The sequence below is a fragment of the Hypanus sabinus genome, chromosome 4 (assembly GCF_030144855.1).
Source record: "Hypanus sabinus isolate sHypSab1 chromosome 4, sHypSab1.hap1, whole genome shotgun sequence".
NCBI classification, from domain to species: domain Eukaryota; kingdom Metazoa; phylum Chordata; class Chondrichthyes; order Myliobatiformes; family Dasyatidae; genus Hypanus; species Hypanus sabinus.
Window position 1 is genome coordinate 24330307 of NC_082709.1, and position 20469 is coordinate 24350775.

The following is a 20469-nucleotide window of genomic DNA, read 5'->3' on the forward strand; positions in this document are numbered from 1 at the left end:
ACTTCCTCATCCAGATCATTTATAAAAATCGCAAAGAATAAGGGTCCCAGAACAGATCCCTTAGGCACTCCACTGGTGACCGACCTCCATGCAGAATTTGACCTATCTACAACCACTCTTTCCCTTCTGTGGTCAAGCCAGTTCTGGATCCACAAAGTAATGTCCCCTTGGATCCCATGCCTCCTTACTTTCTCAATAAGCCTTTCATGGGGTACCTTATCAACTGCCTTGCTGAAATCCATATATGCTACACCTACTGCTCTTCCTTCATCAATGTGTTTAGTCACATCCTCAAAAAATTCAAATTGTAAGGCAGGACCTGCCCTTGACAAAGCCATGCTGACTACCCCTAATCATATTATATTCCAAATGTTCATAAATCCTGCCTCTCAGGATCTTCTCCATCAACATACCAACCACTGAGGTAAGACTCATTGGTCTATAGTTTCCTGGGCTATCTCTACTCCCTTTCTTGAATAAAGGAACAACATCCACAACCCTGCAATCCTCCGGAACCTCTCCCGTCCCCATTGATGATGCAAAGATCATCGCCAGAGGCTCAGCAATCTCCTCCCTCGCCTCCCACTGTAGCCTGGGGTACATCGCGTCTGGTTCCAGTGACTTATCCGACTTGATGCTTTCCAAAAGCTCCAGCACATCTTCTTTCTTAATATCTACATGCTCAAGCATTTCAGTCTGCTGCAAGCCATCACTACAATCACCAAGATCCTTTTCCATAGTGAATACTGAAGTAAAGTATTCAAGTACCTTTGCTATTTCCTCCAGTTCCATACACACTTTCCCACTATCACACTTGATAGGTCCTATTCTTTCACTTCTTATCCTCTTGGTCTTCACATACTTGTAGAATGCCTTGGGGGTTTTCCTTAATCTTGCCTGCCAAGGCCTTCTCATGGTCCCTTCTGGCTCTCCTTATTTTCTTCTTAAGCTCCTTCCTGATAGCCTTATAATCTTCTAGATCTCTAACATTACCTAGCTCTCTGAACCTTTTGTAAGATTTTCTTTTCTTCTTGACTAGATTTATTACAGCCTTTGTACACCACGGTCCGTGTACCTTACCATAACTCCCCTGTCTCATTGGAACGTACCTATGAAGAACTCCACTCAAATATCCCCTAAACATTTGCCACATTTCTTTCGTACTTTCCCTGAGAACATCTTTCCAATTTCCTGCCTTATAATTCCCCTTATTCCAATTAAACATTTTTCTGACTTGTCTGTTCCTATCTCTCTCCAATGCTATTGTAAAGGAGATAGAATTATGATCACTATCTCCAAAATGCTCTCCCACTGAGAGGGCTGACAGCTGACCAGGTTCATTTCCCAATCCCAAATCAAGTACAGCCTCTCCTCTTGTAGGCTTATCTACATACTGTGTCAAGAAACCTTCCTGAACACACCTAACGAACTCCACCCCATCTAAACCCCTTGCTCTAGGGAGATGCCAGTCGATACTTGGGAAATTATAATCTCCCATCTCGACAACTGTGTTATTATTACACCTTTCCAGGATCTGTTTCCCTATCTGCTCCTCGATATCCCTGTTACTATTGGGCGGCCTATAAAAAACCCCCCAGTAAAGTTATTGACCCCTTCCCGTTCCTAACCTCCACCTACAGTGACTCTGTAGACAATCCCTCCATGGCGTCCAGCTTTTCTGCAGCCGTGACACTATCTCTGAACAACAGCGCCATGCCCCCACCTCTTTTGCCTCCCTCCCTGTCCTTTCTGAAACATCTAACACCCAGCATTTGTAGTAACCATTTCTGTCCCTGAGCCATCCAAGTCTCTGCAATGGCCACCACATCATATCTCCAAGTACTGATCCATGCTCATCTGCTTTGTTCACAACACTCCTTGCATTTAAATAGATACATCTCAAACCTTCGGAATGAGCGCGTCCTTTCTCTATCACCTGCCTATCTTCTCTCTCGCACTGTCTACAAGCTTTCTCTATTTATGAGCCAACCTCCTCTTCCCCAGTCGGTTCCCATCCCCCAAGGTAAGGTCAAAGATCTAACTTTACAATACCAGAGAAAATTCATATAGATGTTGCCTACTCTAACTATTCCTTATGTTCTTTGAACATTATGATTAATAAAGCTGTTTCTCTCACAACAGATTTCCTATGGCAGTGTTATCCAAGTTTGCTGTATGCCTGATAGATCAGCATTTATATCATAGTATATTAATGGGAGAAGTTGCTGATATTGTTAACAGGAAATTGGAATCCATTCACGATGCAAGGTAAGTGTGAATAGGCATGTATGCTAGTTGTTCATTCTCATTGTATCAGCATTTTGTGTCAGTAATTTCATATTGGTTACAGGTTTTCTTACTTGGATTTCAAAGTAATTAATCGAAGTGCTTTGGAATGTCTTGAACACATTCCAGATAGAAAGGAATTTTTTTAAAAATGATGAATTAGTTCATTAATTTCTCTATTTAAAAAAATTGGAGTAACATCAACATATCAACAGCAATTGTATTTCATTAGGAGTTTGAGGTGACTTGGTATGTCAACAAAGAATCTCACAAATTTCTACAGATGTACCATGGAGAACATGCTAATTGGTTGCAACATCGCCTGGTATGGAGAGGCCACTGCTCAGGATCAGGAAGAAAGCTACAGTAAGTTGCTTAGCCATATATATATATATATATAAAATAGTTACATTAAAATAAATATAAAAAAGCAGAAATAAATGATAAAATAGTGAGGTAGTCTTCATGGGTTCAATGTCCATTTAGGAATCGGATGGTAAAGGGGTGACACTGTTCCTGAGACGCTGAGTGTGTGCTTTCAGGCTTCTGTAATTCCTTCCTGATGGTAACAATGGGTAGAGGGCATGTGCTGGGTGGTGGGGTCCTTAATGATGTACGCCACCTTTTTTAGGCACCATTCCTTGAAGATGTCTTGATTACTTTGGAGGCTAGTACCTCTGATGAAGTTGACTCTTTGTACAACTTTCTGCAACTTTCTTCAGTCCTGTGTAGTAGCACCACACCCCCATACCAGAGGTGATACAGCCAGTCAGAATGCTCTCCATGGTACATCAGATTTTTGAATGAACAATGACCTCATGTATACCAACTCACTTTTTTTTCTTCTTTGCATTTTTGCATGACTTATTTAATTTAAATTTATTTATGTGTGTATGTAGTATTGTAATTTATAGTTTTTTATTTGTATTGCAATGTGCTATTGCCACAAAACAACAGTGTATGCCAATGATATTAAATCTGATTCTGATGTACAGTGAAACTAATGAAAAACTTATATAATGTTAACAATTATTGTTTAGTGACTAATGATACAAATATTTTAAAAAAAGGATCTTTTGTGCTTTTCTGAAAGTGCTTTTCTGGTTTATATGACGAATATACTTTTATAATATAATAAAAATATAATATTTGATAATATACTTTTTTAATATACCCAGATCTGGGCCATACCTTCCAAATATCTGGACCTGTCTTGCATTACCGTACTTTCCCTTTTCTATTTTCTAATTATGATTTATAATTTAAATTTTTATTATATTTACTTTGATTTGTATTTCAGGGAGCGCAAAGCGCAGAAACAAATATCACTGTGATGATTGTACGCTCTAGTATCAATTGTTTGGTGACAATAAAGTATTTGTATTTCTCGAGCTTCTAGCCTTGTACAGGTATTGATTATAGCCAACACTTCGATGACAATCTGCCATCTTCTTCAAGGGTTGATGCCTGGACACATCTAGTATGGTGGTCTTTGTACCCTTGTATTCCATCCCTCTTAATTGGTTAGTCCTCATCCAATCAGATTTGCGCTTTCCCTCCTTGTTTACAATCAAATTCCAGTTCTTACTTGGAGTGAGATCTTTGCCTTTGTTAAAATTTTTAAGGCATGCCCAGGTTTCATTTCTGAAGAATATGGCAGAGTTTGTCATTGAAACATCAGTTATAATCAATACCTCTACCCAAGCCCAAGAAGAGTATTTGTCAATACCAAGATGGTTATGAAAACATATAACTATATAAAGAGACCTAGACAGATTAAGGTTAGGCCATGAGATGATCTCAAGATAGGTCATCTCACAGCCCCATCAGAAGCCCTAGCTAAATGCAGAGGTGCACTCCCTTCTGAATGCCCAGTATTGTCTGGAGACCAAACAGCTCTCAGATTGGCTAGGACAAAACTCATCTTGGCATCAAGAGGGCAAAGACTGCCTATGTACAATAAAAATTCAGGAAGACCTGTCTGATAACAATCCCTGGCATATGTGGTGTTACTGACTGTGCAAGGTAAAACAGCTTTGACTATATCAGTGGCTCCTCCTTCCCTGATGCTCTAAATATCCTTTATGCATACTTTGAGATGTGTAACACCATGCCAGCTATGAAAACTACCCCCCTTCCAGGTAAGCAGCCACTGTCTATAACAGCAACCAACGTGAGACTGCAGAGTGTCGACACCCACAAGGCTTTCAGGAAAGGCAACATCCTAGACCTAGGCCGAGTACTCAAGGGCGTGGGCACATCAGGTCACTTACATATTCACTCTAGAGCAGTGGTTCCCAACCTTTTCTATGCCCCACACCCCTAGGAAATGTTTGATTAATGTTCGCACCCCCTACAAAAAGTAATATCACATTTGAAGATGAAGAAATCTAATTTCTAATTTTTGAACCACAAATTGAACCACATACAATACTGCGGGTGAACAAATTGAACTTAAAAAAAAATAAGCTTTTTAATTCAGTGCATAAAATGCAAATATAAATTGAGCAATTAGATACCAATTTATTCAGAAAAAATTGTAAACAGTAAAATCAATCCCAATTGTGAACATAAAATTCAATGACTTCTTTGCTCCTGCTTCTCATTCATGATTTTGTCAAAGCGTGGAACTTTTTTGCTGACTGCGATCTGTAGGTCTGCCTGTGGATTCAGGCGATTCCTAGATTTTGTCTTGATTGACAAAAGAGAACTGAATCCAGATTCACAAAAGTATGTTGTTGCAAATGGAGTGAGGACATGGAGTGCTTTTCCACCAAGTCTTGGGAACATATCCAGTGCTGCACACCAAAACTCCTCCAAAGTCTTGCTTTCAAATTGCATTTCAAGATCTCGATTTGTCCACAAATCAATAAGATCTTCCTTCAGCTCTTCATCATCTGACATTTTCTCCAAATTGTAGGAATATGGATTCATGATCCATTCTTCTGAAATCTTCAGGTCTCCAGCAGCAAAATATTCATCAAATGATTCTGACAACATTTCCAAATGAGCCACAATTTCTTCACGCACAGTAGAAGTTATGGATCCAGCATCATCAACCATCTCTTCTAGTGAAGGAAAATTTGAGAAACTGCCTCTTTCCATCCTTCGACGCCAAAGGTGTAACTTTTCTTTGAAGGAATTCAAGTTTTCATAAGCCTTCAATATGTTTATCCCTTTTCCTTGAAAAGAAACACTCAGGTCATTCATACGAGTGAAAATGTCAGCTATGTAAGCTAGCATTTGGGCGAATTACTTTGATTTCTTCCCGTAGTTCAAAGAAGCGGGTTAAAGCTTGTCCTCATGACAACCAAAGGACAAAGTGTGGAAAAGCAAAACTGAATGCTCACTTCTCAGATCCTCCCAAAATGATTTGAAGATGAGATGGTCCAAAGCACGCCCCCTGATCCAGTTAATGATCTTCACACATGTATCAATGACTTTCTTCAAATTTGGAGGCAATGTTTTTGATGCCAAAGCATGCTGATGAAGAAAACAATGGGTAACTTGCAAGTCTGGAATCTCCTTTTTCATCAATGCAGAAAAGCCAGATTTATTTCCAAGCATTGCAGATGCCTCATCAGTGCACACAGAACCAATGACTTTGATATCTAAATTATATTTGGCAAAGACATCTTTCACCAGCTGCATCACATCCTTTGCGGTTGTGTTTGTTTTCAGATCTTTACAAAACAGGAAATCTTCCTTCACAGCACTATCATTGACATACCTCACTAATGTGATGAGTTGACTACAACTGGAGACATCAGTTGACTCATCCAACTGAATAGAGATTTTAAGAGGACTAGCTCTGACATCTGAGATGACTTGGTCCAAAATATCTTCACTCTAATCACTGATTCGGTCGTGAATGACATTATTTGATAGGGGCACCTGTTCAAATTTTTTTCTTGCTTCTTTGCCCAGGATAGTTGTTGCCATTTCCAGTGCACATGGCTTGATGAGATCTTCCACAATTGTATGGGGCTTCTTGGATTTGGCCACTTTATACACCACTTGGTATGAAGCAAGAAGTAGTGGTTTTTCAACAGAAACGAAACCTAATTTTGGAAGAGTTCCTTGTGAATCAAAATGAGCTCTTTTGATTTTCAATGACCCAACATCATGTCCTTCAACATCAGCTCCACCGTGCTTGTCCTTGAAGTGCTCTTGAAGCTTGGATGGCTTCAGATTTGAGTTGGAAAACACAACATTACAAAGAATGCACTGGGTTTTTTGCAAGCCATTATTTCCTGTTGTGCAAGTGAAACCAAAGCACACATAGTCATCATTCCATTTCCTTGTTTTTGACATGATGAAGGGTTAATGAAGGGAAAAATATGAGCTAATATGAGAAAAACTATCTGACTAAGTCAGGGATAACCGCTTTACTCAACCAGTCTCGCCTATAGCAAAGTATCAAGAGAAATACACTTTCGAATATTATATTACGATATTATCTGCGGTTAAGCCAAGATAAATCGTCAGGTGGAAATGCTATGGGGACACAACACGAATTATTAGGCTGCTCTCTATTGAATTTACACACCTGTTTCCGATGATTACTGGAGATATGAACTCCCATCACATGATTCAAAATCCTCAGTGCTAACCATGATACCTCCTCAACTAACATAATTCAAAATTATCAACGATTCAAGAAAAAAACCTTTTAAGAGAAAAAAAACCTTTGAAATTCAAAAACTTCTTTAATGCATTGAGACAAATACGAATGAATGACTTCAGCTGCTTTTTATCAAAATGCGGCTTTTAAAAATTTTATAATTGAATAATTTACCGACTGTGTGGGTTTGGTTTTAACGCAAAGTCGTTACTTGATGGTTGATTCGGGATATATAAAGATTTTGGCATTATGAGATAATTTTTAACTCTGAGATGTAACCTTCTAGCTAACAATGATGAGACTCCTTGACTCTGAGGTGTAACTTCCCAGGTAACACTAATGAGAATCCTCAATGCTGACTTGGGGAGTGGGAGACTGGAGTGAGTTTACATCTCTCTCGACTCGGGCAGCGGGAGACAAGCGTGCTTGGGATAAATGTTACTACCACTTCTCAGGGCACACTGGCAGCTGGCTGAGTGATGACTCGTGACTCGTCACTCCAGGACACAAGCCACTCTTTGTCGCACCCCCTGAAATTCCATCTCGCACCCCAGGTTGGGAACCCCTGCTCTAGAGGAATCAGCTATTCTGGGTGTTGTGTAATGAAACAGATTTGATTAGGGAGCTTAAGGTAAAGTTATCCTTGGGAGCTAAATGTCATAATATGATAGAATTCACCCTGCAATTTGAGAGGGAGAAACTAATGTCAGATGTGTGAGTATTACAGTGGAGTAATACAAAAGGAATTATAGAGGCATGAGAGAGGTGCTGGCCATAGTTGATTGGAAGGGGGCACTGGCAGGGATGATGGCAGAACACAATGGCTGGAGTTTCTGGGAACAATTCGGAAGGCACAAGACAAGTACATCCTAAAGAAGTAGTGGTATGGCAGGATGACACAACTGTGGCTGACAAGGGAAGTCAAAGCCAACATAAAAGCAAAAGTGAGTTTATATAGTAGAGCAAAATTACTGAGAAAGCCGGCTGGTGATGAAGTGACATACACACCAGACTTTGAAACGAGTGGCCCAGGTTTGAATCCAGCCGGCTTCTTGCACACTTTCCATCCGTGCTGGGTTGAGTATTGAGCTAGAAACTCGGACTCATTAAAAATAGCAGAAAAATGCTAAAGCGACTGCAAGGTTGCCACCCGACAGCCACAAGGCACGGAGAGGAACAACAACAATTACTGAGAAGTTAGAGGATCAGGAAGCTTTTAAAAACTAACAGAAGGTAACAAAAAAGCCATAAGGAGCATAAAGATGAAATTGGAGGTAAGCCAGCCAATAATATCAAAGAGGATACTGAAAGTTTCTTCAGATATATAAATAATAAAATGATGCTGAAGAGGTAATAATGAGGGCCAAAGAAATGTTGGCGAACTGATTGTATTTTTGCATTTGTCTTCACTATAGAAGATGCTAACAGGATGCCAGATGTTCTGGAGGGTCAGGGGGCAGAAGTGAGTGCAGTTGCTATTACCAGGGAGTAGATGCTTAGGAAGCAGAAAGGTCTAAATACAGATAAGTCAACTAGACCAGATGGACTACACAGGCTTCTGAAAGAGGTAGATGAAGGGATAGTCAAGACAGTAATAATAATTTTTCAAGAATTACTAGATTTTGGCATGGTTCTGGAGGACTGGAAGACTGCAAATGTCATTCCACTTTCAAGAAACGAGGGAGGCAGTAGAAAGTATATTATAGGCCAGTTAGCCTGAGCTCAGTGGTTGGAAAGATGTTGGAGTTGATTGTTGAGGATGAGATTTTGGAGTTTTTGGAGACATGATAAAATGAGTCATGGTTTCATTACAGGAAAAATCTTGCCTGACAGATCTGTTGGAATTCTTTGAGGAAATATTAAGCAGGATAGACAAAGGAGAATTGGTGGATGTTGTGTACTTCAATTTTCAAAAGGCTTTTGGCAAGGGACCATGCATGAGGCTGCTTAGTATGATAAGAGCCTGTGGTATTACAGGAAGGATGCTAGGATGGATAGAGCATTGGCTAGTTGGCAGGAGGCAAAGAGTGTGAATAAAGGGAGCCTTTTCTGAATGGCTAACTTTGAGCAGTAGTGTTCTGCATGTATTTGTATTGGACTACTTTTCACGGTCTGTGTCAATTGGATGATGGAATTGATAGCTACATGGCCAAGTATATGGACGATACAAAGAAAGGTGGAGGAGCAGGTAGTATTGGGGAAGCACAGAGTTTGCAGAAGGACTGTGACAGATTAGGAGGATGGGCAATAAAGTGGTAGATGGAATGCAGTGTTGGGAAGTGTATGGTCCTGACGAAAGGTCTCGGCGTGAAACGTTGACTGCTCATTTCAACGGATGCTGCCCGACCTGCTGAGTTCATCCAGCTTGTTTGTACGTGTTGGTCATACACTTTGGTGGAAGGAATATTTTCTAAACAGAGAAAATTCAAAAATCAGAGGTGCAAATGGACATGGGAGTCCTTGTGTGGGATTCCCTAAATGTTAACTTGCAGATTGAGTCAGTGGTGAGGAAGGCAAGTGCAATGTTAGTATTAATTTTGAGAGGACTAGAATATTAAAAAAAAGGATGTAATGCTGAGGCTTGATAAGACACTGGTGGGGCCTCACTTGGAGTTTTGTGGCTGGTTTTCGGCCGCCTGTGTAAGAAAGGATGTGCTGTCATTGGAGAAGGTTCAAAGGAGGTTCATAAAATTGATTATGGGATTGAAAGGCTTATCATATGAGGAGTGTCTGTCTCTGGGCCAGTCTCAATAGAATTTAGAAGAATTGGAGCAGGAATCCCTTGTGGCAATAGGCAAATTGGGGCAAGTCCAGGTCCTTGCTTAGCAGGAATTGATTCTGGCCATGGCCAACCTCTCAAAGCTGTCCATCACAGCAGATGTAAGTGCAAGTGGGTGATGATCATTGAGGAGCTCACCCTGCTCTTCTTGGACACTGGTATGATTGTTGCCCTTTTGAAACAGGTGGGAACCACTTCAGTGCCCTATCAGGTACACCATCAGGGCCTGATACTTTTGATAGATTTTCAGAATCAGGTTTATTATCACCGGCATGTGTTGTGAAATTTGTTAACTTAGCAGTGGCAGTTCAATGCAATACATAAAGAAGAAAAAAATAATAAGTAAATCACTTACAGTATATGTATATTGAATAGATTTTAAAAACGTGCAAAAGACAGAAATAGTATGTTTAAAAAAGTGAGGTAGTGTTCACGGGTTCAATGTCCATTTAGGAATTGGATGGCAGAGGGGAAGAAGCTGTTCCTGAATTGCTGAGTGTGTCCCTTCAGGCTTCTGTACCTCCTACCTGATGGTAACAGTGAGAAAAGTACATGTTGTGAATGTTGGAGGACCCTAATAATGGACGCTGCCTTTCTGAGACACCACTCCTTGAAGGTGTCCTGGGTACTTTGTAGGCTAGTACCCAAGATGGAGCCGACTAAATTTACAACCCTCTGAAGCTTCTTTTGGTCCTGTTCAGTAGCCACTACCACCACCCCACCCCGCCCCCCCCATATCAGACAGTGGTGTAGCCTGTCAGAATGCTCTACTGTACATCTATAATAGTTTTCAAGTGTATTTGTTGACATACCAAATCTCTTCAAACTCCTAATGAAGTATAGTCGAAGGTTTGCCTTCTTTATAACTGCATCGATATGTTGGGACCAGGTTAGGTCCTTGGAGACCTTGACACCCAGCAACTTGAAGCTGCTCACTCTCTCCACTTCTGATACCTCTATGATGCAACAGTGATTCGCATTTGTGTATGTGTACCTTCATCTTAACTGTCCTGAAGTCCACAATCAGCTCTTTCGTCTTACTGACATTGAGTGCCAGGTTGTTGCTGTGACACTCCACTAGGTATATCTCACTCCTGTATGCCTTCTCATCTCCATCTGAGATTCTGCCAACAATGTTACAGTGAATTATCATAAGCAAATTTATAGATGGTATTTGAGCTGTGCCTAGCCACATAGTCATGGGTATAGAGAGAGAAGAGCGGTGGGCTAAGCACACACCCCTGAGGTGCACCAGTGTTGATCATCAGTAAGAAGGAGATGTTATCACCAATCCGCACAGATAGTGGTCTTCCAGTTAGGAAGTTGAGGATCCATTTGCAGAGGGTGCTACAGAAGCTCAGGTTCTGTAACTTCTTAATCAGGATTATGGGAATGATGGTCCTATATGCTGATCTATAGTCAATGAACAGCATCCTATCGTAGGTGTGTGTTGTCCATGTGGTTTAAAGCTGTGTGAAGAGCCATTGAGATTGCATCTGCCGTTGACCTATTGTAGTGATAGGCAAATTGAAACAGATCCAGGCCCTTGCTGAGGCAGGAGTTCAGTCTAGTCATGACAAACCTCTCAAAAGCATTTCATTACTGTAGATGTGAGTGCTACTGGGCGATAGTTATTAAGGCAGCTCACATTATTAGGCACTGGTATAATTGTTGCCTTTTTGAAGCAAGTGGGAACTTTCAACCATAGCAGTGAGAGGTTGAAAATGTCCTTGAATATTCCTGCCAGTTGGTTGGCACAGGTTTTCAGAGCCTTAACAGGTACTCCCATCGGGACCTTCCACCTTGTGAGGGTTCACCTTCTTTAAAGACAGCCTAACATCAGCCTCTGAGACAGAGATCACAGGGTCATCAGGTGCAGCATGGATCTTCACAGCTGTAGTTATGATCCCTTTCAAAGCGAGCATCAAAGGTGTTGCGTTCATGTGGTAGTGAAGCATCGCTGCTATTGATGCTATCTGACATTGGCAGGACAAGGAACCACAGAGTCACCAGATGCTACAGGGATTTGCATGGATGTAGGTTTATTGTGCATTTCAAAGCATGCATAAAAGGCATTGAGCTCACCTGGGAGTGAAGCATCACAGCCATTCACGATGCTAGGTTTTGTCTTGTAGAAAGTAAAGGCCTCAAAACTTGCCAGAGCTGACGTGCCTCCGATTCTCTCTGTAACTTCAACTGGACTTTTTTTTAATGCTGTTAAAATAGACTTCCATGGGTCATACCTGGATTTCTTATATAGTTCTGGATCACCAGTCTTGAATGCCACAGGTCTAGCACTCAGTAGACTACTGATCCGTCCACAGCTTTTGGCTTGGGTGTGTCTGCTAAGTTGTCAAAGGTTCACACTTATCCACACAGATCTTGATGAGGTCAGTGACATCTGTGTTGTACTCATTCAGATTTGAAGATGAATCCCTGAATAACGTCCAGTCCACTGACTCAAAGCAGCCCTATAAGTGCTTCTGTGCCTCCCTTGACCATACCTTCTTGATCTTCACCACTTTTGCTGCAGTCTAGTCTCCGCCTGGACGTCTGGAGTAGAAATGCAGCCAGGTGATTGATTTTGCAAAGTGCAGATGTGGGATAGCACGCTGTGTTCTTGATGCTGTGATAACAATGGCCAAGAGTGTTGGCACCTTTGGTTCCACAAGTGACTTATTAGTGGTCATTATTTAGGAAACTCTTCAAGTTGGCCTGATTGAAATCCCCCACAGTGATTGGGAAGGTATGAGGGTGTGTTGTTCTGTGACTGCTGATCATGGTGTTCAGCTCCTCCAGTGCCTGCCTGCCTGACCTTGACCAGAGATGGAATGTACACCACTACCAGGACGATGGCGAAAACTCCCTCAGCAGATAAAATGAACAACACTTGACTGCTAGATATTCCAGGTTGGATGAGCAGGATTGAGACAGAACTACCATGTCTGTGCACCACTGAGTTGATTATGAAACATAATCCACCTCCTCTACCTTTAAGCGAGTCAGCTGTCCTGTCTTTTCAGTGGATAGTGAAGCTTTCAAGTTGCAGTGCTGTATCTGCAATTATGGGGGTTAGCCATATTTCTGTGACACAGCACTCCCTGATGTCCCTCTGCTGCAGCAACCTTGCTCTGATGTCTTCAATTTTATTAATCAGTGACTATGTGCATTTGCCAACAGCATAGTCAGGAGTGGGGGAGGAGGTGTCTGAGGTTTCTGCATTTCAATTGTAGCTGCAGCATGGTCCACTTTCCGTACTTCCGTTTTCTTAAAGGGATGCTGCGCTCCGAGTCCGCCAATGTTGAATAGCGATAGATTTTTTTTTAAAAGCTTCTTAAAATGAAGTTGCTTCCTGTAGTACCCATGGCTGAGATTGTGGATTTCAGCTGTAGTAGAACTAACTGGGAAAAATTGTTGATTTTGTCAGGGATTCACATAAAGCATTAGCACTTTGGATGCCTGTTAAAGATTAAAATGAAAAAAACATCCCTGATGGTTGTGAGTTAAGGTTCATGGGAATCAGGTAGAAAAATAAAAGTTGAAACCATCAGTCATTATAGAATTTTGCAAAAGGCCTACTGAAGTGTCTTCATTAGTGTTCTTTTCTTTTGGAATCTTCAGTTGTTAATGTTTTTTAACTACAAATGATAGAATAGTCCTAATAGACAAAAATAATCAAAGTTGAGTTTATTGTCATAAAGTATATGTATGCAATAAAAAGTTTATTTGTAACAGCATTACAGGCACATAGAATCACATAAGCAACATTCACAAGTTCACAAGGAAAACATAAACATAAATTATATGTGTGTTTTTTTTACAATGAAATATAATTAGAACAAAAATAATGAAGTCCATGTTCGTGCAAAGTGGTCAAAGCATTCATAGTGTTGCTAAACTGTAGTTATAAGCAGCACTGTCGACATTTCGGGCCGAGACCCTTCATCAGGACTAGAAGGTCTAGTCCTGACGAAGGCTCTCGGCCTGAAACGTCGACAGCGCTTCTCCCTATAGACGCTGCCTGGCCTGCTGCGTTCCACCAGCATTTTGTGTGTGTTGCTTGAATTTCCAGCATCTGCAGATTTCCTCGTGTTTGTAGTTATAAGAGTTTTGCTGGCTGGTTCAAGAACTAAATAGTTGAAGGGAAGTAACTGTTCTTGAAACTTCAGGCTTCTGTACCTTCTGCCTAATGGTAGCCACAAATCCCCGTATGGTGTGGATATTTGATGATAGGTATTTGCCTCCTTGAGGCAGCAGCTCTTGTGGATACCACCAGTGGTTGGAAGGGGATGGACCTGTAATGTCTTGGCCGGAGACAACTACTCTTTGCAGCTTCTTATGTTCCTGCACATTTTAATTGCCGTACCAGACCATTACACAATACATTTAACTGTTTATGCATATGACCTTTTGAAATGAAAGGCCAGTTCCTGTTTTATATTTTAAGTAATAAAAATAGATCATAACTAAACACAAAAACAACTTAATTTCCAATTGGGGAGATTAAAGCAATCCATATACAGCAGTACAGGAGTATTAATATTTTTTTCCAGAAATCTCTTCTGATATACATTGCATATACTCTGGTACAGCCAAAATCTACTATAATAAGGAAGATAAAATATTGTGTGTGACAATGATTGTCTTTAAAAACTTTAAATCATAACTAATTAGTTTTTTTCCTCTCTGTTTCTAGGATACTTTCATCATTAATGTTAAGCATTTCTGCTTTGATTTCTAAACGCCTTCGGAATTGTCTAATAGAGAAGGCAGAGCTTTTACTGGATACTAGAGATCCTTCACAGTTTAACAGTTCACGCCGAATTGTGCAATTTCTACGCAATGTCAAGCACAGTTATCGTCCTTTGTTAGAAAAATGCAATGAGGTTTTTCTTGAGAGCATGAGAAGCTTAGATGCTGATAATCTAAGCATCATCCTTGGAGTGTACCAATCTCTACATTTCAACAATTGTGACTTCCGGTTAGCTGCTAGGTGGAGACTTATTGAACTTATGGATACTCATATTGATCCAGTGAGTTTTGCCAGACTTTTTGCAGCATTGGGACCTTTATCAGGGAGTGTGATTAAGGAAAGGTAAGTCATGAACTTTGGCAATTCTGGTATCCAAATATAACTTCAGACCACATTTTTATTATATAAGTAAAATCTGTAGCTGTATTCTTTACCTTAGATATTTCTATTACTCTTTTGGTTTAAAGTGACTCCTAAAATACAGTAAATATAATTCTTTCTAGATTTTTATTTCTTCATTTTGTCCATTTAAGGGCCTGAATTTCAATCCTTTAAGAGTATTAAGGTGCCAAATTCTAGTTAATTCCAACATGTTTTCCATCACCCCATTTCAAATAATTACAAAACCATAAACTATATAATTCAGAAATATCAAACTATTTATATTTGAGTTTTTATTTTAATGTTTTGGCTTGCACAGTTAACAAACATGAGGAGAAATCAGACTTCTTTTTCCACTTCCTTCCCACTATCATAAAGACTTGAATCTGCTGCCTTGTTGATGGTTGAAGAGTTTAGTCCTTCACAGACATTAGCCATCATAGAGACCATGGCAGAAATGGAGTGCAGGAATCCACAACTAATTCAAAAGTAAGTAAAATCACAAGAACGTTTAATGCAGCAGATGTAGAAATATGTTTTGTAATGATCTTCAACCAGAAAAGAAACTAGTCTTTCTTTTTTTCTCTCCACTTATTTAGTGTTGCATCGTCTTTGTCCAAACAATTGGATGCATACAGGCCAGTGGATATTGCAAAGATTACACAGGCTTTGCTGTCACTTCATTGTCAAAGACCAAAACTATTTGCAGAATTGAGGCAAAGGTTAATAAGGTAAAATAAATATTAGATAAACTGCTTATCACACACATTTTAATTAAACATCAATTAGTTACATTTTGAAAAATACATTTAAAGTACATTTTTTGAATAAAAGCAATATCATCCTGATACAGGGTTTCAACCCAAAACTTTGACCATTTCTTTTCCCCTACAAGCACTGCTTGACTTGTTCAGATCCTTCAACAGATTGATCAGAATCAGATTCGTTGTCACTGACACACAATGTGAAATTTGTTGTTCTGTGGTAGCAGTTTAGTACAAGACATAAGGTTACTATAAGTTACAAAAATAATTAAATAGTGCAAAAATATAAAATAATGAGATAGTATCCATGGACCATTCAATAATCTGAAGACAGAAGGAAAGAAGTTATTTCTGAATCATTAAGTGTGGGTCTTCAGGTTCCTATACTTTCTCCCTGATGGTAGTAACAAGAAGAGAACGTGCCCCGGAGAAAGTCCTTCTGGAGGCACCGCCTCTTTAACGATGTTGTTGATGGTGGGGAGAATTTGCCCATGATGGAGCTGATCTGAGCCTATAATCCTCTGTAGCCCTATTGTGATCCTGTGCAATAGAAAATTAGGATAGTTTCTTACTATCTTTTAGATGGTAGTGACGGGGAGAGGAAGACTGGTCAACTGCAGGCTGGCAGTTCTGAACACCTGTTCATTTTCCACACTTGGATGTGATGATACTAATCAGCATGGAGTAATGGAGCCAAGCAAGGGTTTGTCTTCTGTTGTCAGGCCTTGACACAGTGTCCACCCCCAGTGAAGGTGGCTCCGGCCATACCTGCCTGAACAACTGAAAGTAACCACAAGATGGTACATGTCATGCAAAAACTGAAAAAGGGAAACCTAAAGTGAATGGCTGAACACGTACATTAAAAAATCAAGAGTAATGCTGATTTAGATGGATAAAATAGATTAAGGGAACACTTATTTACAATATAAAAATTGTATTTACCCAGTAGCCTGTTTCTCTTTTGCAGTGATTATCTTATAAGATAAATTAATTTAGTTTCTCAAGATTCAAGATTCAAAAACTTTATTGTCATTCCAACCATACATCAGCTCTGCAGGGCAGAATGAGACAGCATTTCCCGGGGGCAAGTGCAATCATAACATAACAAACGCAACAAATAGTAAACACAACAATAAATAGTAAAACACAATAGCCACATGTCGGTTAAAATCAAGTTATAAGTGTCCAGTGCAAGTTAGAAGTGTCCAAAGCAGAGTCGGGTAGAGCAGCTATTGAGCAGTCTGACTGCCTGTGGGAGGAAGCTGTTTAGTAGCCTTGTGGTTTTTGTTTTGATGCTCCTGTAACTTTTGCCTGATGGCAGAAGAACAAACAGTTCATGGAGAGGGTGTGAGGGGTCTTTAATGAAGTACTGTGTCTTCTGGAGGCATCGACTCTGAAAGAGGTCTTGGACAGAAGGTAGGGAGACCACAATAAACTCTCTGCTCCCCTAACCACCCTCTGCAAGGCTTTTTTTGTCAGCAGCAATGCAGCTGGAGTACCAGGTTGTGATGCAAAAGGTCAGTACACTCTCAACCACGCCTCTGTAGAATGTAGTTCAGATGTTAGTGGGGAGTGATGCTTGTTTAAGTTTCCTCAGAAAGTGCAATCTCTGCTGGGTCCATTCTGTACATTACAATGAAAACTTAGATGAGCAATGCAGTTTTCCTAATATGAAAATTGTCATTCAAGGTTGAATAAGTAACGAAGGATGCACTGTAAATTTTGGTTAATGATGATATATGCATCATATCAGGTGGTTCGTATTCTGTGTAGGACAATATCTTTGTACAATCACATGATTTGCCTTATTTTTTCATTAGTGTAAATACACCATTTATCTCTCAGTAATTACAACTGATTTTTTAACTTGAAGAATATTGCTGCACAGTTTCACATTCAGCCAATTAGCTGTTTCACATCTTTAATAATGGTTGAAAAGTTATTATTAAATTGTTATCTTTGAAATGCTCATAACTTTATCCTTTTCTTCTCTTCTCTATTCCAGCTACCTTCGTCTCAGTATTGTTCCTTATGAGATATCTATGTTTACTCGTGTCCTGTCTCTGCTTCCTTCTCCACGAACTGATCACTTGATTCCTGCACGTATTGATGATGTCTTACCCCAGTGCAATTTAAGTGACTTGAATGCATTTGCCATTGCCATTACCAGGTGGGTAAGGAATAGCTCCTCATACCAACCTGGTACAGCAACTGGTCATGTGAAGCTTCTTCAGAAGTTAAATATGTGTGGCTTGGAGAGACTGCAGAAAGCAAATGACTTGGACCTGTTATTAGAAGAACTGAAATATACCAGTGGCGAGTGGTTTGAAGAAGTTCTAGCAGAAGAGGCAATGGCAAGCTTTGAAAGATTAATAGGGCAAATAACTTCATCCAATGTTTCTGAAATTGCTCTGTTTCTAACCAGAACAAATTGCCTGCATCCTGGTCTGCTGGATCAGATAGCATCTGTCACACTTGAGCATATCAACAAGGTATGTAAAAGTTTGTAAGACCATAAGACGTAGGAGCAGAATTAGACCATTTGGCTGTTGTCTGCTCCACCGTTCATTTGTTGCTCTCAAATCCATTCTCCTGCCTTCTCCCCATAAACTCTGATGCTCTTAACTAATTAAGTCCCATCAACCTCTGCTTTAAATATGTCCACAGCCATCTGTAACAATGAATTCAACAGATTTACCACACTCTTACTAAATAAATTCCTCCTCATCTCTGTTCTAAAGGGATGCCCCCTATTCCCCCACTATTGGATGCATACTCTCCACGTCCACATTATTTAGGCCTTTCAAAAGGTTTCAATAAGATGCTCCCCACCCCCTATCATTCTTCTGAATTCTAGTGAGTGCAGCCCCTCATGTATATTAGCCCTTTCATTCCTGAGATAATTCTTTTAAACCTCTTCAGGACCCTCTCCAAGGCCAGCATATCTTTCCTTAGACATAGTGCCCAAAACTGCTCACAGTACTCTAAATGCAGTTTTACCAATGTCTTATAAAGCCTCAGCATTACATCCTTGCTTTTGTATTCTAGTCCTCTTGAAATGAATGCTAGCATTGAATTTGCCTTCCTCACTATCAATTCAACCTGTTTTAACCTCTAGGGAATCTTGCATGAGGATTTCCAAGTCCCTTTGCATCTCTGATTTCTGAATTATCCCCCCCATTTAGAAAACAGTATACACATTTATTTCTTCTACCAAAGTGCATGACTATATACTTCCCTACAGTATATTTCATTTGCCATTTCTTTGCCCATTCTCCTAATCTGTGCAAGTCCTTCTGCAGACTCCATACTTCTTCAACATTATCTGCCCCTGTATCTTTCTGTGTATCATCTTGGCCACAAAGCCATCATTTCCATCATTTAGATCATCAACATATAATATGAAAAGTTGTGGACCCAATGCCAACCCCTGTGAACACCACTAGTCACTGGCAGCCAACCAGAAAAGACCCCCTTTATTTCTACTCTTTGCATTCTGCCAGCCAGCCAATTTCCTATCCGTGGTAGTATCCTTTCTGTAATACCACGGGCTTTTATTTTGTTTAGCAGCTTTACGTGTGGCACCTTGTCAAAGACCTTTTGAAAATCCAAGTAAACAACATCTATCGACTCTCCTTTGCTTGCCTATCCTTCCTGTTATTTCCTCAGAGAATTCCTGCAGGCAAGATTTCTCTTTGAGATTTCAGCCTATTTTATTGTGTGCCTCCAAATACTCCAAAATCTCATCCTTAAAACAGACTTCAAGATCTTGTCACTGTACAACCTGTAAGAAATAAAACATAATTTACCTGTCCTGTTGTCTTCTATTTCAAGCTACAAAATTTACCATAATACCAATAGTTTATAGAGGCTTCACATAGAAGGGAGTGGATAGAATCAAGCTTGTCAGATTTTTCTTTGTTGACTTGACAGGGTATTGCAAAAAGTATATCCAGTGTGAGTTTGTCTAGATCATCAGGGTGTGTGGTACTGATCAGCTGTTTACCAATTTTGTGGTTTTGTTTAACATATTTGCTAACTAGTAGAATACTTCGAGGAACCTGAATTTCCTATGTTATTGATTTCAATAATTCCAATTAATCTTGTTTTGAAGATTCTATTGTAGTTTTGATCTGGTCAAGTGACTGGGCATTTGGGACTCAGGATTGTGGTTACAATAATAATTATTTATTATCCTGTTTGTCAATTCTTTGATTACCTTATCTGTATTCCATCCCATTCTCCGCCTATTCCCCTTCCCAACCTGAGACCTCACCCTTCAGCAGTAACACCACTTAAGCTCTCAATAAGTCTGTAATTTGTATAGGAGTCTGTCACGATTAGGACTAATTTAGCTTTCAAACTGAATTTCTTGATCACTAGCTTGAGCCATTTTTGCCCTGAATAATGACTTAAATTGATCATTTTATGGAATGATTTTGTGGCCTAAAGACTTCTGACAAGAAAATACTTTATTCATTTTTAAATACAGATTCATTATTCAGCCACATATGCCATCTTGCTTCCATTCACTATCTTCAATTATGATCCTCCACAAGCTGAAGATTTATTTGAATCGTGTATACAACGATCAAGGACTCATTTGAGTGAGTATAATGTATGTCATGAAAATGTAATAGACAAATTTTGGCATGATACCACTAAATATTCCTCATTCAGTGAGTTCCATAATTTCTCATATTCAGGTACAAAGATTTATGGTAGAAATACATCCATGGTTGCATGTGCCAAACAGATGCTAGAGTATTAGCCATTTGTTGCGCTCAACTGATGTTTCATTCATTGATCAAAATGAATACTATATGTGGAAACGAGTACTATGAAGATCATTTTGCACTGACAGATGCAGGGACATTTTATT

General features: G+C 39.8%; 1 protein-coding gene across 3 annotated transcripts in view; it reads left to right on the forward strand.

The window, feature by feature from the left end:
• Positions 1 to 20469, forward strand: part of fastkd1 (FAST kinase domains 1) — a 71233-nt gene that overhangs the window by 36810 nt on the left and 13954 nt on the right. For 2 of the 3 annotated variants that reach the window (XM_059966633.1, XM_059966634.1), the window contains 6 exons: positions 2143 to 2268; positions 14386 to 14784; positions 15202 to 15312; positions 15423 to 15554; positions 17593 to 18079; positions 20080 to 20194. In XM_059966633.1, the coding sequence (XP_059822616.1) occupies positions 2143 to 2268; positions 14386 to 14784; positions 15202 to 15312; positions 15423 to 15554; positions 17593 to 18079; positions 20080 to 20194 (1370 nt within the window). Of the gene's footprint in view, positions 1 to 2142; positions 2269 to 2569; positions 2653 to 14385; positions 14785 to 15201; positions 15313 to 15422; positions 15555 to 17592; positions 18080 to 20079; positions 20195 to 20469 lie in introns of all 3 variants that reach the window. The other variant, XM_059966635.1, reaches the window with a different exon arrangement.